At 47.1% G+C, this 24,064-nt stretch overlaps 1 protein-coding gene across 1 annotated transcript; it reads right to left on the reverse strand.

Annotated features, from left to right (window-relative positions):
- Positions 1-703: 703 nt before the first annotated feature.
- FAM83D (family with sequence similarity 83, member D) lies at positions 704-22,809 on the reverse strand. The gene is made up of 4 exons (XM_012652068.1): positions 22,327-22,809; positions 9,024-9,191; positions 3,984-4,108; positions 704-1,691 (listed from the first exon to the last, which is right to left on the reverse strand). Exons 1-4 carry the CDS (start codon positions 22,801-22,803, stop codon positions 704-706), a joined length of 1,758 nt encoding a protein of 585 aa, XP_012507522.1. The 5' UTR covers positions 22,804-22,809.
- Between the last annotated feature and the right edge of the window lie 1,255 nt (positions 22,810-24,064).

A 24,064-nucleotide genomic window follows, 5' to 3' on the forward strand; every position in this document is an offset into this window, starting at 1 on the left:
CACAAATGACAGTGGTGATCCAAACCTCTGAAACAGAAGAGCATACAAATTAAGAAAAATGCAAAACATATTTCATTTCTTACCTGAATTGACTTTAGAACACCTAAACATTCTCTTTAAGAGGTATTGATATAGTCACGTGTCACTCAATGACAGGGATACATTCTGAGAAATGCATCTTTAGGCAATTTTGTCACTATATGAACACTATGGAGTGTATTTACACAAATCTAGATGGTATAACACCCTACACACCTAGGCTATATGATATAGCCTATTGCTCCTAGGCTACATACCTATATAGCATGTTACTATACTGAATACTATAGGCAACTGTAACACAATGGTAAGTATTTATGTATCTAAACATAGAAAAAGCATTGTAAAAATATGGTATTATAATCTTACAGGACCACCGTTGTACATGTGGTCCATCGCATCATTGTGTAGTGCATGACTGTATTAAAATCGTGCAAAAAATCTGTACCCATAGTGTTTAAACCATAAAACCAATACCTGGTTTCTACATAACAAAAGTAAAACAAAAGCATGTACAATAATGTGTAGCTTATAGAATTCAAAGACAACTAAGGTGACTACAAGTCAGGTGAAAGAAAGGCAATTAGAGACATGATATTTTTTAAAGCAGGAAGCTTTGATGATGTCAAGCCTGGCTGAGCCCAGGCATCTGAACACTGAGCAGTTACTGGTAAGAAGGATAAAGTGCTAGATCTCTAATAGCAAGCAAATTAACTGACGCTCTGTTAAAATTTCCAGAATTAAAGCCAAGGTAGTTTTCAGTAAGGAATGTTCTCCTCGAGAGCATGGCCAGCATGTGGTTGAGCCGGGACCTGATACCAGCAAAGTGAAACTGCCGCTCTTTATTCAGGTTTCTAAATGAGTCTCTCAAGTACAGATCCAAGTGGGGGGTGCCTAGGTACTTGGGATATCCAGGACTGTGGACGTCGGTGGCTCTGAGGGAAGTGTGGGAGCCGGCGGAGCTTGCCACGGAGCCTTGGGAAGACAAAGAGGAGGAAGACTTTAAACTGGAAGATCTCGACACAGACATTTTGGAGACTGGTGACCCTTCTTTCGACTGGGTTCCCTGAGAAAAGAGAATGTTCTCGTCCACGTCAGTCTGAGTGGTGGCCGACCTGGACCAAACCACGGTTTGGGAGCTCACTGCCCTGGTGGAGACTGCGGCTTGGCTGCCAGCACACGCTGTGCTGGTGCTGACTTGTGTTCCCACCTCGTTCGTGTGCGCCGCGGGCACCTCCTCTCCTGGCTCTGTTTGTGTGGCCACGTCGGCAGCCTTTCTGCCCTCCAGTTCATCCTTGTGGCTGTTGAAGTGGTCTTCCTCACTAATGGTGGACGACTCAGAGTCACGGCGCTTGGTCCCTGCCTTGCCCTCGGTGGGCACTTCTGAGTCCAGGTCACTCTTCTTGGGAGTGCTTGAGAGTCTGGCCAGCCGCATCCGCAGCAGGTTGCCCAACGTGGGCTCCTTGGACTGTGGTTTTTGGTCAGCCAGGTGATCAAACTTGTTGCTGATCCGGAAGTTAGACAGGAGTTTGGGGTTGATGGGCTCTGATTGGGCATAGAGGATTCGGAACTCTAGGTCAAAGTGTTCGACCACTTGGCCAGATAGAATTACCAAGTTACTGCTATTTAATTTGCCATCTGTCCATGTAAAACTGAAGGATTAAAAACAAACAAACAGAAGCTGGTAAGGATGAGCAATTTTAGTTTACTTATTGTCAATCTAAACAATAACATAGCCTAGATATCCTGCCACATAAAATTCACAACTTTGGTGATAGCATACCTACCACTTAGCATGCATTCAACTAGCCTTAACATATGTATATAACATATATATGTGTTCACACAAAAGTAAAAAGGACAACTGTTTGACCAACACACTGAAACCTACATAGTCCTCAGCCTCAGAGTTTTTAAAAACTAGAAATATTTCAGCCAATACCCTCAATTTAGAGGTAAGGAAACCAGCTAGAGATGTCACGGCAGGGAGCTACTGCGGGACCCCAGGTCAGGCCCACTCCATACAAACTGCCAATGCCCTGCCCCTTGCTACCTCATACAGCACTGCCATTTTCACAAATCACCATTGCTCAAGACATGGTTAGAGCTGATTTGTGGCCATCTGCCCTTGCCTGTCCAGCGGGAATCCCTTCCCCTTCCTCTGCTAGCAGAACTCACACCCGCACCTACCCAAGAAAGCTTTTATTATTGCACCGTCTCCAATCACGATGGGGCGGCATATGATCCAAGTGAGCCAGAGATCCTATCCCCTTGGGTGCTGGGATTCATCCAGGGGGACATGTGACCCCACCAGGGCCAAGTAATTTTTCAGGGATTGATAGCAATATTGAGAGAGAGACAGTTTCACTCTGGGAGACGCAGACCATGTAAGTACACTAGGATCTTTGCCTTCAAAGGGAAAGCCTGCCTGAGAATGTAGATCAACTAGAGAGAGGCAGAGCCAGGCGACAGTATTCTGATCAAGGTACAGCTCCTAGGTCAAAATGAGCTGAAAACCAGCTGTACCTTTCTACACTTCCAAGTTCTGCAAGTAGACAAGTTTCATTTTGCATAAAGTGTTTGAGTTAGCTTTCTTACACTTGCAATCACCCCACTGGTACAGAACGTATACCAGAAGTAGGTTTTAAATGAGATCATAAAACATAGTGTCAACTCTGTCTCTTGCAACCAAGAATCTCAGCTAGTGCAAATTCCACCTGAGAACTGCCTTCGAAACCTGAGAAGAAGATTCTTTTGAAGTGAGACAATGTAAACAAAGCACCTATCCAACATCAAGATTATAAATTGTCCTCAACAAATGGAAGGTATCATCGTCATCAATGGCAGCATATATATTTGCAGAGGGTATTTTTTTATTTTACTTTAGAACGGCCATAAACCATTTGGAGCTAAGTTTCATTGATACAGATAAATCCTACTTCGTGTAAAAAAATATAGTTTCCTCCTGTTCCTTTTAAACTTCTTACAAAAGGAAGTCTCAAGAAAGAGTTTAAATTTTGTTCTGAGCAATGATGGTGTTGTTTGAAAAGAAAAGTATCAAGAATTTCTTAATCTTACACTTCATCTTCCATGAACTTCCACATTTCCACCTTTACCCACGGCTGACATGTAATTATCACTCAGGGACATGCATTTCTTCAAAAATGAGTTTTTCTTTTTAAAACTCTACAAACGCACCTCATCCACACCAACAGCCAGTCTAACACAGAAGTAGCAAAGCACACAAGCATTGGAGCCACGTAAGCAACAGTGGCACAACTTCTGGGGATTAGTACCAACCCCTCAGTATGCCCACCCTATTTAACCTCCCTGCTCTCTACCTCAAGACACCATTGCCAAAGTGGAACTTCAAAGGTGGGGTCAGAAACATGATCAGTATATTCTAGACTAAAGCACTATATTACTGGCTAGAAGCAAGGTAAATGACTTAAGTCTGAAGGTGACAGCTTTGGCTCTGCCTTCAACACTGACGCTGATGCCTGCAACTGCCCTTACCGTCAAGTGAGCAGGGCAAGTGGGGTCCAAATCCCTATGGAACAAGGACTCGAAATTGTGTGTGTCACCATTAACCCCCAATTTGTCCACCTGGGCCAGGGCTTAAATCTAGGATTTGCTGACGGTGTGGCCTTGAGGCAAGTCTAACCTCTGCATTTTAATCTTATGGACCACAGGACAGGGGAGGTAATCTCCACCTTGATTACCTCCAACAGAAATAGGCTTTGATTAACCAACTCTCTCTCTCTCTCTCTCTCTGTCTCTCTCTCTCTCTCTCTCACACACACACACACACACACCCCATGCATGTATCAGAATGCCTGGCCATAAAAGCTCTCATTGAGAGGAAAAAGAAACTTTCACCTTTAAATGACATGTTTCTTCCAAAGAGTTTAGATTAATAAGCAATGGACAGGTTAGAGACTTACCTGTAGGAGCCTGTCGCCACGCGAATGCCATCAATCAACGTGAACTTTTCATGAACCTTCCCAACAATTTTTGTTCCTGACCTTGCATAGTAGATATTTCCTGTAATAGTCCGAACCGTCATCAGCTGTTGGCGGGGGAGTGGGAAAAAAGAAATGAACAATTCACCAACACTCATTCAGTGAGCAAATGATTAAGACAGGAGGGCTTAGTTTACACTTCCCCGACAAATTCATTGGCAGATGCATGCCTTAGGGTCACCATTTAATGGCATTGCATATAATATGATACCCAGATGGTTCTCGGGACTCCAGTAATGTTACTCCTACACTCGGCCCATCTTCTCATATGTCCTTTTCCTATATTCATTTGTGAGACCCTTAGTTCATGTGTACACATGCTCTAAAAGAATATTTACCTTTTGGGTATACTAAACAACAGAATCCAAGCAATGATTCTGAAGCAAAATGTACAGGATAAAATCATCAAAGAAAACATCCTAGTAATAAATAACATTTTAGCAAAGGCTGAAGGAAACTAAGCTGCTCTTTCTTCTACTCTTTTGTTTAATGGCATCACGTCAGAATAACAGCCCAGCCTCACATACCCCCACCCTATAATGGGTATGGAGAAGAGAACATGGGAAAAGCCTTCTCTAACATAGGATGCAGAGGCTTAATCTGCAATGTCACATCTACAAGTACCCAATTACCAAAATGGAACACTGGCACTACATGGGGACCATATACTACACATATATGCAAGATTATCCCGTCAAATGACACACATAAATGTATACACAATGGTATGCAAAAGACTAAGACAATCTGCATTCTCTGGAGCTCTATACGGTCAGAAATCCTACACACTCAAATAAAATGTTTGAGATGTTTGACTCCTTCATTCATTCCACAAACCTGGAGCCCCTACAATGTGCCAAGCTCTGAGACAACAGAGATATAAGGCATGCTCCTTACCTTTAAGGACTGGAATAGGAGAGAGAAAACTAACTGAATGATTAAAAAACCATAGTAAGACATACATCACCCAGAGCAACAAACACCTATGTCCACACCAAAACCTCACCACAAAGGTTCATGGCAACTTTATTCACAATAGACAAAAACTGGAAAACTATCCAAAAGTCCTTCAGTGGGTGAATGGTTAAACTGTGGCACAACCATACCATATGATCGTACCCAAAAATAAAAAGGAACAAACTACTGACACACGCTACAACTTGGGTGGATTTCAAAGGCATTGTGATGCGGGAAAAGCCAGTCTCAAAAGGTCATATACTATACAATTTCATTTATATAAGACTCTAAATGACAAAATTATAGAAATAGAGAACAAATTAGTGGTTGCCAGAGGTTAAAGATGATGGCAGTGAGGCACAGAGGGGGCAGTGACGTGACTGTAATAGACTAGTTCTGTGGTGATAGACTAGTTCTGTGTCTTGATGTACACGGTATGATGAGAAAATGGCATAGAACTACATACACAGCATACCAGCATCAATTTCTACGTTTTCTGGGTTTTGTGTTTTTTTTTGAGACAGAGTCTCACTCTGTCACTCTGGCTAGAGTGCAGTGGTACCCTTATAGCTCACTGCAACCTCAAATTCGTAGGCTCAAATGATCCTGCTGCTTCAGCCTCTCGAGTAGCTGGGACTACAGGCGCACACCACCACGCCTGGCTAATTTTTCTATTTTTTGTAGAGATAGGATTTCACTCTTGCTCAGGCCAGTCTTGAACCCTTGGCCTCAAGCAATCCTCCCGCCTTGGCCTCCCAGAGTGCTAGGATTACAAGTGTGAGCCACTGCACCCAGTCAAATTCCAGGTTTTGATAGTGTCCTATAAATTGCATAAGATGTAACCACTGGGGAAACTGAGTAAAGGATACATGAATGAAACTTCTCTATACTATCTCTACAAGTTCTGTGAATCTACCATTATTCAAAGTAAGTTAAAAACAAAAGACAAAACAAAAACTATGGCAAGATATAATACCACTTCTGTGGTATTCTTATCAAAATGCATAACCTGAATTTAACCTTGAGGAAAGAAATTCTACAGAAAACTGGCTAGTATTTTTCCAAAGTGTCGAGACCCAGCTGGGCATGGTGGTGCATGCCTATAGTCCCAGCTACATGGGAGGCTGAGGTGAGAGGATCACCTGAGCTCAGGAGTTCAAGATCAGCCTGGGCAATATAGAAAGACCCCCATCTCTTAAAAAAAGAAAAAGAGGCATCAAGACCCCAAAAGACAAAGAAAGATGGAGGGTAAGTTCCAGATTAAAAGAAGCTAAGGAGACTTGACAGCTAAATGCAAGGTGTGGTTCTGGATAAGATCTTGTACCAGAAAAGGGCATTAATGGAACAACTGGTGAAATTTATAAGGTCTACAGATTAGATAGTATTATATTAAACTTATTTTCCTGATTTTGTTATTTGTACTGAGGTTTGTAAGATGTTAACATGTGAAGAACTTGGGCAAAGAGTATTGAGGAATTCCTTATATTATTTTTTAACTTCTTTATAAATCTTAAATTATTTCAAAATGAAAATTTAAAAACAAACTAGAAAATTTCATAGAGGTACAAATGGAATTGGCAGGAGCAGAGCTTCCTAGAGGAGGTGACAACTTCTGAGCTAAGTCTTACAGGATCAACATAGAATAAAAAGCATAAAAAATACCATATGGGCAGATTTAGCTGTGGTTTTGTGTATCTTTCCCTTTGGCACATATCCAAATGTTGCGCACACTCTATGACTGTGGCCGAATCACGTCTGAGCACCTGCACACGCATGTGTGACCAAGTTCCTGCAGACAGGACAACCCAACGTTCTGAACCAGCTGAAGAGTCAGGGCACGTTTGAAAAAGTCAGCCCCCATACGGCGAGGGCACAGACACACCCAGGCTAAAGAAGCAACCAGGGGAGACGGTGCTTCCTTATGAAAAAGGTAAGATGCTACAAAAATTGAGGAAAGCATATACAACTATTATGTAACCATAATAACTTAAAATTTTTTAAAAATTGGGGAGGAAAGAGGCAGAGACCTTCTTTTTAAACCTTCTTACAGAGGATCTGGACACCCATTGAGGCAGCAGCCAACATTGGACAACTGAATTAGTAAATACCTAGATTTCTGCCTAGTAGACGAATCAGAGCCAATCACCTGACCAAAGCTGCACTCAGAACTATTCTGATTTTTCTCCTGCTAGCACACATCCTTAATTACAGAAAGAGTGCCTTGAAATTAAACACTGACACCTTCAATTTCTTCACCTGGCTCTGTATGAGAGCAGTCATGGGCTGAATATTTGGTTAGATGATAATGCTCTTTTCTATGCCAACATGTATTTTCCTTGGGTCTGCCTGACTTCATTCTTTAATTTACTGTTGGGTTACATGGCTGTCTCATTTTATTCAGTATCTAAGCACCAATCTTACCTCAATCATGAATTTGCTTTGTGACATCAGGGACAGGTTAGTAACTACCTAATTAAACCCAATCCTCCATTCTCTCATAGAGGAAACAACCAACAAGAACTCTGTGGGAGAAGTTAAATAACCAAAATTTTGTAAACCAAATTGCTTGATAATAACAAGATGGCAAATTAGAGTAACCTAAAGCACCAAAGCCCAAACTCTTTGTTCATTTTGCTGACTGCTGACTGCTTTATTTCCGGTACCTAAAACAGTACATGGTGCATAGTTGGTGTTCAAACAGATGATGAACAAATTAAGTTCCAAAGCTCATGGGTTAAGTTGCTTAATTTAAAGAAATTAATTCTGTAATAAACATGACCATTTTCTTGCTTCTTTCCACTAAAGAAATCTAGGTCGCTGAGTTGTGCAACCTTACATTTCAACACTTAAACTATTTCCATGATCAGAGACGTGGACATAAAGTCTAATTTTATAATAATGAGAGATGAGCAGCAGCACGTGCTGGTCATTATGAACATGGGCCGGAGGCAGGCAGATGAAGGCAAAGGCCTGCTGCTTTGTAGCTGTGGACACATGGGCTCTCTGTGTCACCAGTTCCTGATCTGAAACACAGGGATCGTGCCACTTACCTGATAGGACTACAGCGAGGATTACGTTACATACCATCAAGAGAATAGAGCGATACCAAGGACAGAGTAGGAGATCAATAAATGCTGGTCACTATGATTAAAAGTGGAGCCTCCTGGAGCTACTGTCAAAAGCAGCAGCTTCCAAGGCAGCTTCTAGGCCCTGGACAGGAGAGCTAGTCCAAGCTCTGTTAGGAGGCAGCACAGTACGGGGGACAGGCTGAAGTACTGAATCTTGTCATTTCTTTTTAACAGCTTAATTGAGATACAATTCACACACCACACAATTCACTATTTAAAGTGCACAATTCTATGGTTTTTAGTTTATTCACAGATATATGTAACCATCATCACAGTCAATTTTAGAACATTCTTATCACCTTAAAAAGAAAGTCTGAACTCTTTAGAAATCACCCCATCCTTCCTGCCAACCTCCCATCCCTAAGCAGTCTACTTGAGGACTAATCCACTGTCTCTATAGATTTCCCAGTTCTGCGCTTAAGGGAATCATATAACATGTGGCCTCTGTGCCTGACTCCCGTCACATAGCACAAGGTTTGTAGGCTCATCATGTTGTAGCACGTTTCAGCACCTCATTCCTTTTCATGGCTGAATAATATCCTATTGTATGAATAGACAACATATTATTTATCCATTTATCAGTTGATGGATACTGGATTGTTTCTACCCTTTGGCTATTAGGCATAAGCCTACTATAAACATTCATACACAAGTTTTTGTGTGAACATATGTCTTCACTTGTCTTGGGTAGATACCTAAGAGTGGAACTGCCAGGTCACAGGTATCGTTCATTTCTTGAGACTTCAGGCAAGTGACTTTGTTCGAAGCCTGTTCCCTCACTTGTCAACAGGGAAACCACCACCAACCGCCTTGCAGATCACAGATGCTCGGTCACATTTGCTGATTGTGGTGAAGATGGAAACAGTGTACCACAAACCTTTTCCTGTTCCGGATGAACTTTCAGATCCATGCACATATCCAGAAATTGAGAGAGTAGAGCCTGGTCCAGAAGGATATACACGGCAACTCCCTGTTTCCTACATATTTCCTGCAGGTCTCTGAAGATGTCAATGTCTGTGAAGACGTCCATTACCACTGCAATCACCTGTGGGGGAAGGCGGAGGGAAGAGCAAGCTGTCAGCTCACAAGAACACACAGCCTTACAGCTCGTTGTCTGAACTCTGGAGCCCATGTCGAGCTGGGAAAGGACCTCATCCCACAATTATCCTTCCTTCACCTTCTGCAGTGTCAGTTTTCCCCTCACCATGGACTCTTTCCATCTCCAAAGACACCCAGGCCCTACATCCTACAAACCTTGACTTGGCCCAGCTAACACTCCCTCCTGCTGTCCAGCCACTCTCCTCCACACTGGCAAATTTCTCAGGGATACGGAACAATCCCCTGTCTTGCCCTCCTACAAACCTGCTCCATTCAACTCTGCTCCTTCACTAAAACCCCCGTCTTACAGGCTTGGTTCAGACCAGCAGGCTGTCCTGGTTCTGTGGCTCACACACCATCATCTTAGGCATGTTGCTTTCCCCACCAGGCTTTAGTTTCCTGGCAATAAAACCTTAGATTCTCTCAGAGGTCCTTTCTGGGGGTAGCATTCTCCAAATCTATGATTTTAATTATTGTCTGACTATGGATCACAACCTCTGACTTTTTCAGTATGATCTAGAAAGGCCCACCCCATCCACCACCAACTCATGGCTTAAAAGCAATCAAACTAGGCATGCAGATTCTCCCACCTTCTGTCCCCCTAACACTGCACACGTCTCAGCATCCTACTTTCTCTGCCAGCCAGGCCGTTCCTGCCATCTGCTATATGGGATCTAACCAAACAGCTTCCACAGCACCAGCCTCTCCTCAATAAAAGGTGGTCTCTGCAGTTCTTTGGTATCCATCCACAGTGCAAGCCCACAACAAGAACAGGGGAACATTTCTTTCCTAAGGATTCTGCCCTCAAGCTCAGACCAGCCCCCTCTTCTCCCCAGTGTGGCTCCCTTCATGCCTCCCAGGTGATTTGCCACACCCAGCATCAGACTATAGCTAAGAGCCACCTCTTAGCCATGTGTCCTTGGGCAAATTACAGCTGTTTCAGTGTGTGTTTCACTAGCTGCAAACTAGGGTGGTATGGAGAACTAAATGACTATCTTACATGAAGTGCAAGGTATGAAAGATCCCTTATATCTGCTCATGTATTCCCTCTGCCAGCCCAGTGCTGGAGATGCCCAGACAGGCCACCACAGAGAGACACCTGCCAGCTCCCAGCTTTCCTTGCTCTTTAAAAGGAGGCTGCTCTGGCCACAAAGCCTCTAATCACACCCTTTGCAGGCTTAAAACTGTGGTCCTCAGCTAACTCGTGGTGGGGGTGGTGTCAAAACATCCAGGCTTAGAAACAAGTCCCTGCAAACCGCATCGAGGTTGGGGGTGTTAGCTAGGGAAGCCAAGGCTCTGGAGCTCTTTCGCAGTCTGGAGCTGTAAGGCCTTCTCCTTGTTCCCCACTTCAACGGTAAAATCCTGTGTCTGTCAGCATCACATGAGCGCTTCTTCTGAATGTTAAGATTTTCACCTATAGGTCTCACCCTTCCACTGGAGCAGAGGCTCTTGAATGGGACCGATTCATCTCTGTGGTCTCAGAGGACGCAGGACCTGACAGTCATTATCCCTTAAGGATTTGGGGATTAAAGAACAAATGCAAAGGCAAAGAGGCAATTTGGCTGTCTTTCTCCAGCACTCCAGGCCCAGGGTCTCGTCTAACAGGATGAGGGACTCTGAAACGCCGTTCTGGGCAGTCAGTGCTGTGAGGAGTCAGAGAGACCAGCTATCCCTCTGCCTGCCTTCCCATCCCCTCCTCAATCCTGATGATGCCCCAGCTGTGAGCTGCTCCTGGTAAGGGCACGCTAAAACCCACCGGACAGAGGGATTTTAAAAGAAGTGTTCTTTCTGAACTGGTAGCATCTTCAGAAACTTATATTCCCCAATGGCTTTTATAATGTCCTATTTTGAGAGTTGGATCTATTCTGTTCATTCAGGTTACATAACATAGTGGTTAAAAGGCAGAAAGGCCTGGCTATAGAACCCCACTCTGCCACTTAGTAGCTGTGTGACCCTGGGCAAGTTGCTTAATCTTTCTGAGCCAGTTTCCTCCTCTGGAAGATGTGCACGATAGCACCAGGTCACAGGGCTGTTGTGAGGATTAAGTGAGACAAAGCATGAAAGGGGCTTGGCCCAGGGCAAGGCATGAAACAGGTGCTCAGCTATGCAGCCAGCAGCCCTTCGCAGTCTACTATGGGCTGCACACTGTACTAGGTGATGAAGAATTTTTCACAGACCTGATTCACCCTCAAGGAGAGGACACAGGACACAGGGAAGCAAAATCACACCCTCAGTACGAGGCAATTAAATCAGGGGTACACTCTGGGGGAGGGCAGTAAATCATTTTCCTTGCAGCGATGCACGCGCTCTGGCAGGAGGCCATGTGACGACAGAGGAAGGGGCAGGGAAGGACGGGGTAGGTACCCGTTTGGCTGGAACGTACAGTATGCGTAAAAGGGAGCCACAGGACGTGACTGGGAAAGGTGGATGAATGAGCAAGATCACAGAATGCCCTGAATGCCAATCAAGGAATCAATATTGAACTTCCCTCCCCACATTGCCTGGCTAAGAGTAACGAGTTCCAAGTGATAATCCAACAGGACAGAAGAAATGGACGCTGGAAGCGGTTGGGGTAGGTCTGAGATCTGGTCCCAGCTCCTCCAACACAGGCCCTGCAGCACAGCAATGCTTGGTCGTTCCTTAGGTTAACCAACGTCAGCAGGAAAACTAGAGACAGAAGAAAAATCAGATACGCAGGTTTCGATGAAAGGCCCAAAAAGAAGGCATGAGGGTTGCAGAGGAAAGAAAGAGGCCGTGGGAGAGCCCAGCAGTGGACTACATGGGCTGGGGGCATAAAGGACAGGAAGGGAGGCTCAGGTCCACAGAAAAAGAAACAAGCTTCAGAGAGAGGCTTCGAAACTGATTTCAAGGTGGTGGCAGAACCTTCACAAGGAGGATCTGAATACGCAGGTGTAAGAATGAGTAGAGCTCACAAGCAAAGCTAGGAAAACATAGACACCTTCCTGCCTCTCCAACTCCCCACTCTTCTTTCAAATATTCGGTGTGAGCCCGATTGAGCCAGGCACATCTTGGGCACTGAGGGCCAATCCCTGTCCCTGAGAACCCAGTCTAATGAGCAGGAGACGAGCCAGCGATAACACGGTGTGACAGGCCAACTCGCACACCCCCAGGTGCTACTGGAGCAGAGACCAGAGAAGCCCTGCCCAGCTGGCCGAGTTACAGAGCTGCTGGGGACAAGAACAAGCCCACAGCACAAGGCACCTGTCAAACTGAATTTTGATTCACCACTTAACAAAACAATTATACAACATCACCTTTCTTATGTGGTGAGTCAATACTTCATTTGCTAATCCTTTCCCTGTTTGGTTTTAAAGCCTCAACCTTTCCTGTGTGTTGGATTTAAACGCTGGTCCCTCACACCCTGACAGTGTTCAGAGGGTTGATGGAGGTTTTTTCTTCCCCGACACCCCCATACCCAACATCCCCGCCTTCCTTACTAAAGTGGGATTCTCAAAAGCTTTTGTCGTTTGGGCCAGGCATGGTGGCTCATGCCTGTAATCCTAGCACTCTGGGAGGCTGAGGTAGGAGGATTGCTGAGGTTAGGAGCTTGAGACCAGCCTGAGCAAGAGCGAGACCCCACCTCTACTAAAAATAGAAAAATTAGCCGGGCCTGTAGTCCCAGCTGCTCGGGAGGCTGAGGCAGGAGGATCGCTTGAGCCCAGGAGTTTGAGATTGCAGTGAGCTATGATGATGCCACTGCACTCTAGCCAGCGACAGAGCTCAGCTCTGTCACAAAAAAAAAAAAAAAAAGTCTTTGTCTTTTAAGGAGGAACAGTCGTACTGGTGGAAGCGATCAGCCTTCCTTCCTTCAAAACCTCATTCCACTCTCCTATTTCTCCCCCTCCAGCCCTCGTGGGCCCAAGCCCTGCACAGCTGAACTAGACCCAGTGCTGGACTGGCAGTCTCTTCACAGAGCTGAGCAACTCGCTGGACTCGTCCACAAGCCAGCCAGGCCCTGCTCTCCAAGGAAGGACACACCTCCTAGGTGTCATGCTGCAAACTGCTGGGCCCAGAAGAACACCTGGACTTGAAAGATGGTGTAGAAATCGGTCACTGTTCCCACTCCCTGAGGCAAGATGTCGATGGACAAGGGTAAGACATGTCTGGAAGGCGGAAAGCCCATGCCCATCAAGTGCCCACGGTCATGGTGGGCACTGCCCTCTCCTAGCCTGTGCTGCCCAGAGCCTGCCCATTCTCTCAGAGCTGGAAAGCTGTGCCCGTGGTGATTTCTGAGAGTCCCTGCTAGGGTCAACACCCATCTGCAACTCAGTGCAAATCAGTCACAGCATGAGACTACGGAGGAAGCACCCAGCTGGTCAGAAGCCTGCTAGCTGGCCCACTACCCACTGTCCCTGCACTTCTCCAGCCTCATCTGGAGCGGCCATGCCTGTGTCAAGTCCCACGTCATCATCTTGGGTGACGAATCACAAGCCTACCCCTCTTAGTCCAACTATTCCCTGCTGATTTATACCAAGGGACTCAGGGACCCACGAAGTTGAAGAGCAGAGATCACTGTGGTATTCTTGGTCTTCGGGAAGGTCACAGACCCTGTTTACACTACTTGTCACATAGAACTGGAATCTCTTCCACTTGCCTCCTTGCACAAAAGCTCTAAAGAGATATCTAGAGATTTTAAAACCCCATTAACTGTTATCCCCAATTTACAGAGCAGAAAACTAAAGCCTGGAGAGGTTAGGTAACTTGTTCAAAGTGGCACACTTAAGCAAATGCAGGGGCTGGAATTTCAACCCAGGTCTGTGTGACTCTAGAGCCATCTATAAGAAAAGTATTAGACTAAATATTATTCCAAACTAGTACAACGTGATTGCGAGCTTCGAATCAATCCTAAGAGGATCAGCAGAGAATCTCATAAAGTACACAGGCTCGAGCCCACCAGGGAGGCTGATCAATACCACCTATCTTGTACTTTTTGCTGGTTCAGTCAATGAGAGATGCTTGGCAGTTCCTGGCATCTAAAAGCCCTCAAATGGCAGCTACTCACATTCTTAGTCCCAATTCTGCCACAATCCCTGGGCAAGCCATTCCACCCAAGCCCTGGTGTCCTCAAACAAGGCCCCTCTGGGAAGTCCGTGATTCATGCCCTCTCAGTGGGCGGGTCTGAGCCCTGACCAGGCATCGGTGCAGCCCATGGGGCCTCTTGGGGCCAGTCATTCCAGTTCTCATTCCAGCTCTTTCTCGGTACAAAGCAGGAAGTTCGTGCCGATCGCCCCTTCTCACTGCACCTCAGTTTCCCTCCCTTCTCACCCAGAGTCACAAAGCAAGGTCAGGAGTGCAAGGTGCCTGGAATTCCACAAAGGCCTGTGCAGCGGTCGACAACAGCCTGGCTGCTGAGCTCCCCATGCTGACCACATGGCACCCATTGATCCCTTCGGTTCCTCTCCTTACGGTCCTGGAGACCCTCTTGCCAAAAAAAGCAAAAGATACATTTTCTCCCCATTCATTACATGTTTTAATAGAACAGAAATGATCTCCTTGGGATCTCTTTAAAAATTTTTATTTTTTTTGTATGAAAATGTCTTTATTTGGCCTCATATTTGTCTTAAGTTGTTAGTAGTTTACAATGTAAACGTTATGATATTTCTCGAATGTGGTCCCTTTCTTTTGTATTAATAGTGTTGGTTTTCCTCAACGTTTCTTGATCCTTGAAATGTAAAAATCTTTAAATAATTGTCTTGATATCATCTTCAGGGTTTAAAAACAAAAAAGAACATAAATTTCTACAGCAAAACCCAAATTTGTTTGTGCACACCGTTTCCCCTAGGTCTCATAGGCTGTTACTATCAAAATAACAACTGATAGCGGATGAAAGTACTGGTGGAGCCTCCGCCTGCAATACCTCTCCAGGAAGGCAGGGGCGGCAGAGGCCAATGTTCCACCAGCCTGCAAAGGGACAGGCCACACATAGCTGCACTTCCACCGTGCTGCTGCAGCATGAAGTACACCAGTGGACGGGCTCATGCGAAGGGAGAGAAAAGCATCAAGAAGTTTGCGGGGCAGGGAGGGCTTAATCATTTTGAGTTATTTTTATGTCATAATTACATAAAACATTTGCCTGGTTCTAAAACCAATCTACAAAACAAGGTATATTCAGAGATATCTATCTTCCGTCCTTGTCCCTCCCTCCCCATTAAGATAATACTTTCAATTAGTTTGTGGTTTACTCTTCCATTTTTTAAATATAAACAAGTATATTAGGTATATGTATTATGTATACACATACGTATATATGTTCATATCTCCCCTGCAGGTAAGAGGTAGCATACTACACACATTATTCTAGACTAGTACAGCCCAAAAGAACCTTCTAAGATGATAGAGGAACTGAATGTGTAACTTATTTAATTTTAATTCATATAAATTTAAATAGCCACATGTGGCCAACAGCTACTGCATTGGTCAGTGCAGTTCTAGAGACTTCACATCAGAATACTGAGCTAGTCTGCATTCCCTTTTGGAGCTGCCAGGTACCCCACTGCAGAGATGGATCAGTTTATTGGCCAATCCTCTATTGATGGACATTTGAGCCCTCTCCAGTCTTGCTATTACTTGTTATTATTATTAGTGCTGCAACAAATAGCCCATTGCATACGTCTATTTGTATTTTTGCCAGCGTATCTTTGGGATGGATATATAGAAGTAGAATTGGTAGATCAATGGGTAAATACAACTGAAATTTTGCTGCATATTGCCAGAGTCCCCTCCAGAGGTTATATCATTTGCATCAAGATTTTTTCTAAAGCCAATTACCCAGTACATTTTTGGTTTTTGCTTTTTTTTCCCCCCCTAAGAGACCATATCTTCTTATCCATAAAGGAGTCAGAGAATAATCATCTGATGGATGCTAGAAGAGAAGAATAAAGAAATGGCAGACAGAAAGCAGAACCGTGGTTGCCAGGGGCTGGGAGCAGGGGGGAATGGGGAACTAGTGTTTAATGGGCACAGAGTTTCACTTTGAAAAGGTGACAAAGTTCTGGAGCTGGCTGGTGGTGACAGCTACATAACAGTGTGAACGTACTTAATGCCACTGAACTGTACACTTAAAAATGGTTAACGGTAAAGTTTGTTATATATATTTTACTACAACTGAAAAAAAGAAATGACTAAAAATTCTAAAATTCTTAACCTGACGTACAAAATCAAAAGGAAGGAATAGGCCGGGCGCGGTGGCTCATGCCTGTAATCCTAGCTCTCTGGGAGGCCGAGGCGGGCAGATTGTTTGAGCTCAGGAGTTCGAAACCAGCCTGAGCAAGAGCGAGACCCCGTCTCTACTAAAATTAGAAAGAAATTAATTGGACAACTAAAAATACATAGAAAAAATTAGCCGGGCATGGTGGCGCATGCCTGTAGTCCCGGCTACTCGGGAGGCTGAGGCAGAAGGATAGCTTGAGCCCAGGAGTTTGAGGTTGCTGTAAGCTAGTATGATGCCAGGGCACTCTAGCCCGGGCAACACAGTGAAAATCTGTCCCAAAAAAAAAAAAAAAGGAAGGAATAAACAGTAGCCCACTTCAGTCTGGTGGGTAACATCCTGTAATGATGCACTACTGAAAACTTCACAATGTTCACAACTGGGGGGGAGAGGGGATTTTGCCCCCAGAGGACATTTGGCACTGTCTGAAGACATTTGTTTTATTGTGGTAAAATACATAATACATAACATAAATTTGCCATCTTAATAATTTTTAAGTGTAGAATTCAGAGGCATTAACTACATTCACAATATTGTACAACCATCACCACTATTTCTAAAACTCTTTCATCACCCCAAACAGAAACTATGTGACCATTAAGCAATAACTCCCCATTCCCATCTCTGGAGACGTTTTTCCATGTCATGACTACTTGTGGTGGTTGGGGGGATGCTACTGGCATCTAGTGAATGGGGGCCATGGATGCTGCTAAACATCCTACAATGCACAGGACAGCCTCCCTGGACAAAGAATTACCCAGCCCCAGTGGCAACAGTGGTGAGGTTGAGAATCCCTCCTTTGGGTTAATACCAGAATCGGGAACAGGAACTGATCACACTGCACAGGTTCTACTGTAATGTTGAGGAGAGTTGAGCAAGACTGGGAGAGCCTTAATTCGCATACATCCGTATACACACCAAGGGCCTCCGCCAGATTCCACAGCTGCTACTCCTCTGGCAGGACTCTCCAGCAATGAAACGATCGCCACTACTAATGCCTGGGTTATCAAGAGGATGCCCAAGGGTGAGGTCATAGCAAAAGCAGCTTTTGGGGAACACAAGAGCATAGGGAAGAGGCAGCTGATAAGAGCGATGGCTCTAAAGGGTGCAGAACCTCGTGGTGGGGTGAGATTTGTCTCTTGAACTCCCATTCACAAACCAGGACCAGCGGGACAGCCAAATCAGAAGTACATCAGCCAAAGGAGGCCACGCAGCACCTGCAGGCGGCGGTCACAGCCCAGCCAGACACTGATTGACATGGCAACAGAGGCAAGGAGCTGAACGAGTCATCGACTGACAGAGTAGCGTAGGGGTGGATCTACAGCAAGTAAGGAAAAAATCCTGTATAGTCCAAAATTATCTGAAAAAGCCCTTAGGAAGCAAGCACGTGGGCTCCCAAAAGGTCCAAAGCAGTATTTCCTCCGGCTTCAGTGAAGCTCAGCTGAGCATCAGGAAGCAGTCAGCCTGTGTTCAAGCCACGCTATACGTAAATTGTGTGTCCTTAAATGTTGCACCTCACTCAGAGTGGCAGAAAGTCTGCACTTTGAAAGGCATACAGAAGCGAAGCCAACAGAGGGGCTGGCAGATTCACAACCCTGAGCCACCCCCGCCCAGGCACAAACACTTGCCAACTGGAAAGGCGGACACAGAATCACCCCACTATATAAAATATTTCGTTTTCTTTCTTCCCACCGCTCCCCTCCTCTTCTCTGCTCCCCCATTTTCCCCCTCAAAAGCGTAGCTGAACAAGCAAAGGTGCAGATAATAGGCCTTTGCAGTACTTATTGAGCACCTATTATGTGTCAGACACCCCGGGTGATTCTGTGTAGTCAGAGAGCTGCTGGGTAACACCTAGCCCAGAACCATCCATGCAGGCTGCAAAGCTAGGATTAGGCTCTGCCATTTACCAAGTGACCCTGGCTCCCTGTGCCCGTACCCTGGTCACAGAGCCTCGTATCCTGGCTCCTTCCAGAGACACTCTTGAAGACTCAGGTTGGTCCTCAGACCTCCTGAGCAAGGGCAAATAAAGCTACACAGGGCACACACACCTGGGTCTGACCCTGCTCCCCTGCAGCCTGGACCAACCTCTGGGTCATTATGTGGGACCTTTCACATGGAATTCAAAGTTCCTTCATTCACCCACCAAAGGAGTCCCATGTACTTACTCTGCTCCAGTTACCAGAAATATCTATTTCCTGCGGGGTGGGAATGCTAATTTACAAAACGTAAACTCCAGGAACCTATATTCTCCTGGCATCATAAACAACCTTCCCAGTTTGATGGGCTGAGGAGGGTCTCCGCCAGCTTGACACCTCCTCCTCTGAAAAGTGACCACCCCTGTCTTCTTCCTGAAAGGGACAGATCTAATACTGCCATCATCATTGTCCTGTTTATTCAACAGGCAACATAGAAATTAAGAGTCCACATCATAAACTGTTAAAAACCTTCAGCCTATTGAAACTACCAAAGTTCCAATTGTTCCTCGTGGCAGGGAGGCTGTGTGCAGTGGGATTGAGAGCAGGGGGTCCAGAGCTAGAGCTGGGTAGACTTGGGCTTGGACCCAGCTCTGTCCCATACTAACTGTATGATCTTGGGCAAGTTACTTAACTTCTCTGTGCCTAGTCTCTTCTTAATCGTGGCCTCCAGGGTTGGGAGGGTTAAAAGAGACAATGCAGGTAAAGGGCTTAGCACAGAAACGGATCCAGTGGAAGTGCTCGATCATATCATCATCAAGGACCTTTGCCATCAGAACACAGCTTCTCATCTCATCCTGAAAACAACCTAAGATCCGCACCTTCCAGGTCCTCGGTGTCACAGGTACTGGATTTTTAAGGATGTGGCCAGAGTGACACAGCCACTTCCGTGTGCACAACTTAGAGTGGCAGCACTTGGACAGCCACCAGGCCTGCTCTCTGTTACCTCTCGCCACCCATATGCATGCCTCTCCTCTGTCCACCTGACCACAGGCTCCTGACCCTGCACATGGCAGAGCATGGTGGCTAACGGTGGTTCGGAGACTCTGTGCCTCGATTTCAGTCCTGACTCCTTCATTCCCTAGCTGACGACCTCAGGGAAACGACTTCTCCATGCCTCAGTTCTACCATCTGTAAAACCGGCATGATATCTGCACCTACCTCCAGATTACTTAGAACAGTGCCTGGCAGGTAGAAAGCATTACTTTTTTTTTTTTTTTTTGTAAGAGACAGAGTCTTACTATGTTGCCCAGGCTAAGTGCAGTGGCTATCCACATCATGGCACACTGAAGCCTTGAACGCCCAAGTTCAAGCAATCCTCCTGCCACAGACTCCCTCTAGAGTAGATGGACTACAGGCATGCACCACAGTGCCTGGCTTTTCGGTGTTGTTTTTAAACAAGAGAGATGATCTCCAGGGCCTCAAATTCAGCATTGTCTCAAGCCCAACTCATCTCAGCATCCCTTTCCCTCAGCCTCATTCTCCTTTCTGTGTTCCAGTTTGGTGGCATCACTGCCCACACAAACTAAAAAAAATCTCAATCCTCCGCTCTTCCTATACCTTCCTCTCCTAGCCTTGCCTGCTTTCCTGCCCCTCCCTGTCATTCCAGTCCATCCAATCACTGAGTCCTGCCAACTCTACCTAAAATTCTTTCTCTGCCAGCACTGCCTTAGTGCAGACCCTCTTCTAATAGATCCCTACGGCCTTCCCCTTACACCATTCCTGACACATCTCGCCCCATCTTGAACCCATCCTCCTTCATTCTCCCACCAGAATTACTGCTCATGAACACCAATCTGATCACGCTCCCCTCCTCCTCCTCCAGTGGCTCCCCATTGCTCCTTTGCTAGTGTGCAAAGCGCTCAACAGCTTGGCTCCAGTCTTCCCCTCCAGCCTCCTCTCCTACCACTAACCCTCATGCACTCTCTGCTCCAGCTGTGGGGAATGTGGCTACCCCCAAATATGCCAGGTCCTTTCACAACCCTGGGCCGGTCCTAATCCACTGGGCTGGCAAGCCCCACCTAGCTCCAAGGTCACTGCCACTCATGAGACTTTCTTCAGCAACCTCCTCAATGCTTCCCACCAGCAGACTGTCCACTCCCAAGTGCAGGCAAGGATCATGCCTTCCTCGGTGGCCCCAGCTCCTGGTAGTATCTGATACACAGTAGGCACTGAATAAGTAAGTAATTCAGCAGATGGCAGATACACTGAAAATACTTGCTGGATTTAAAGGTAATGTACCACCTTTCTCAGTTAAAATTGCCCAGGTTCCAAATACAGAATCTCAGAGGGAAGAGTAGGTAGCTAGACTAGAGGAAAGAAGAGGGCAGGAGGTTCTGCCCAGAAATGTCACTAATACAAATGTGCACGGGATGGGGACAGTGCGAGCTCCAGGCTCAACCCCTTCCAAGTCCAGAGTGTGAGTTTACAGACAGTTTCCCTCTGACCTCTAGACCCTTCACTGTCATTAAAGTCGGGCTGAACAAACGGCTAGTGCAATCCATATCTCTCTTCTTCATGGAGACCTGATCCTTACTTTTCTCAAGTCCCAAGTGCTCAAGTCCTCCTGAAGGTGAGCTTTGGGACTGCACAACCACCCCACAGTTCTGCCTTTTCCACCTTTTTACTCTCACTGAACCCACAAGTAAAATGTCTGCTGCATCAAAAGGACCCTCAGCCCACCCGAAGCGCCACAGGGCTGACCCCAGCCTAGCTGCACCCCATACTCACTTCCCCAAAAGCAATGCATTAGGTCACTGTATCCACTACCACTGCAACCCCCAGGTCAGGTGAAGCACAACCAACATCAGGAACACTGATGAGAGCTGGGGCTTATTCCTGGACTTAGATATTTCAACCAGACTTAATGCACAGATATCTTCACACAGGCAGATACACTCAGGTCCCAGACCTACCAAGTCTTACCATGACCTGGGGTTTTACCTGCCATGTCCCTGGCACAGGCAGACACCCCTGGATGCCGGGCACTGCCAGTCAGCAAGTAAGCTGACTATGGCTCTGGAGTCTGGACTAAGGTGTTTGCCATCACACCCTACCTACCACACAGACCTGTGTGCTGTATTCTTCCTCCCTGATCTCCAGAACCCTGCTTCAGCTTCACCCTGGTTGGCAGGCAGACAAGACCTCCCACTGCACCCCAATACCATGCCACGCCAAGAGACAGACAATAGGACCAAAATCCAATATGAACACACAAGTGGATCTAATGCAGCCATATCTGCATTTCAGGAGGCCACCGTAAACTGGAGCAAACCCAGACTATGGAAAACAAACCCCTGCTCCACTCATTCACAGGAGCAACTTCCCCATCTAGTCTCACGGGCGAGAGATGGGCAGGGCTCTTACTTTGCCACTCTTGTATTTATCTGCTATCTACAACATAAAATGCACAGAAGTAATTAGCAATGATAATTGATTCCTAATACCCCATAGTTGTCTCCGGAGATCATCTTTCAGCAACTTTTCCCTAGGTAATGTGCTTCTTTGGTAATGCATCTCCTAAGAAGCTCCTGAAAGTGGGATCTGCTGTTGGCTGACAGCCAGGAAGATTGGCAATCTGGTTCGATTTTAACTGAAATTTGGAACTGAGAATTTTCCTGGTCCCTCCCCCAGGGATATATGTATAAGTGTTAGGAGTTGGAACCCTGGCACAATTCTCATCCTTGCGGATCGGGGCCCCTCCCACTATACCCCTCCCGCCGCCGCGAGGAGCGGCCAGGGGAATCCGGGCTCCGAGGAGAGACATGCAGTTGGGGTGAGTCGGGGACCCCGGAACCACCTGGCCAGCGCTCCCAGCAGGCCTCAGTTTCCCATTCTTGATGAGAGTGTCCGTCCACCGGGGGCCGCGCGGGGCCGCTCACCTCTCGCGCCGAGCGGAGCTGCTGGCGCAGCGCGTCCTTGCAGCCGTAGGGGCCGCCGACGCCCGCGCCGCGAGGCTGGAAGTGCGCCTCAACGCGCGTGGCGCCGCGGTAGGCACCCTGGTAGAAGGCTGGCCAGCCGAGCTCCAGCAGCGGCGGCTCCAGGTCCGACTGCTCTGGGAAGTAGGTGCCCGACGAGCAGTCGTGCGACGAGCCGAAGGAGTCCTCGGCCGCCACCGCCGCGCCCTCCCCGCCGGGCCGCTCGGCCGCGCTCAGGATGGCGTGCACCTCGTCTGGGTTCAGGAAGCGGCCCAGGTGCTCGCGTCGCAGGAAGGCCGCGAAGGCGTCGGGGCCGCCGGCCAGCAGCTCCTCCAGCGCCAGACGCCGCGCCTCACTGAACAGCTCGGCCGGGTTGGGCGGCCCGCACGGCGACAGGCAGGCGGCGGGCAGCTCGTCCAGAGCCTCGGGCCGCAGAGCCATGGCGGCGCTCGGACGGGTCGGCTCTCAGGAGCGAGGCGCGTGCAGGCCGAATTTATAAGCATCTTTGAATCAAACCAGCCCGCGCCATTGGCCGCGCCGCTCCGCCCCGGCCCTCCTATTGGCTGCCTCCCTCCTACCGTCAGGGAAGGGCAGGGCGCACGCCGCCACGGCCCCGCCCCTTCTGCGCTATTGGCTGCCCCGCGGCACAGCCAAGCCCTTGCTCTTGCAGCGGAGGTTGCCGAGCGGAATTTAAACCTGGGCGGTGGCGAGAGAGGCGGAGCCGGACTGAGGCCCGAGAGCCCGTCCCGGCCGTCCCCGCGCGCCCCCTGCCGGCCACCCCGCAGAGAGGCCCTACGTGGCCAGGGTAGTCAGGCCAAGGCAGGGAGCAAAGACTCGCGCCCGCTGCCACACACACTGACCGCGCTGCTCCTGGGCTCTCAGACCCTGCGTGTGGCCACCCGTGTCACCTCTGTCCCCTGCATTTAACCATTCATTTGTTCGTTTAACAAATACCGGTCCATCATGATAGCTATTCCTTTGATTATACTCAGGTAGCCTTCTTCTCTCACTTCATCGTTTTGTGCCTGGTAGAACCCCAGCCTTGGTTAACTCTACTTTCCAACTGCACCGGGGCAGCCATACAAGGCTGGGGCAAAAAAAAGCAACCACACTTGCTGACTGGTCGTACTTCAAATTCATGATCTCGAGTAGGCCTTTAAGATTGCCTGCTAGCTTGCAATTCCTTTACTCACTCTACCTTTTCCTCTCTCCTTACTCTGAGAGCTTGCTTCCTTTTCCCCCGAGAAAATAGAAGCAGTCAGAAGAGAACCTCACATGCTCCCACCATGTCTACTTTCTGTCTGCATCCGAACCTTCTGCACCAGAGACAAACTGTGCCTGAGCCCATCCAACTCCAACCCTTCTGCCCGGGCACTAGCTTCCAGCTCCTCTGCCGCTGACCTGCATGTCTCCAGCGATTCTCTCCTGTCTCCTGGAACATCGATTTCCCTCTTTACTCATTCATTTCTAACAGCATACAAGCACACTGAAATATTTTTCATCTTTAAACAACCCTCTGGACCCTACATTCCTCTAGAGCTACCTCCCCATGTCTCTGCTCACTTTTGCAGCGTAAATGAGTTGTCTATACTTGATGTCTCCAGTTTTTCTCCAGTTCTCTCTGAGCCCTCTCCAGTCAGGCTAACGCCCTGCCGGCTCCTCTTCCAAAACCTCTTGTTGGGGTCACCGTGAGTTCCACAGT

This window comes from Propithecus coquereli, unplaced genomic scaffold (genome assembly GCF_000956105.1).
Source record: "Propithecus coquereli isolate 6110/MARCELLA unplaced genomic scaffold, Pcoq_1.0 Scaffold378, whole genome shotgun sequence".
Classification (NCBI taxonomy): domain Eukaryota; kingdom Metazoa; phylum Chordata; class Mammalia; order Primates; family Indriidae; genus Propithecus; species Propithecus coquereli.

Coding starts and splice junctions, on each gene's coding strand:
- FAM83D (XM_012652068.1), bottom strand. CDS start 22,803: ATGGCTCTGCGGCCCGAGGCTCTGGACGAGCTGCCCGCCGCCTGCCTG. Junction 9,192..22,326: donor AGCTCCGCTCGGCGCGAGAG/GTGAGCGGCCCC, acceptor CTTCCCCCACAG/GTGATTGCAGTGGTAATGGA. Junction 1,692..3,983: donor GTGGCGACAGGCTCCTACAG/GTAAGTCTCTAA, acceptor TTAATCCTTCAG/TTTTACATGGACAGATGGCA.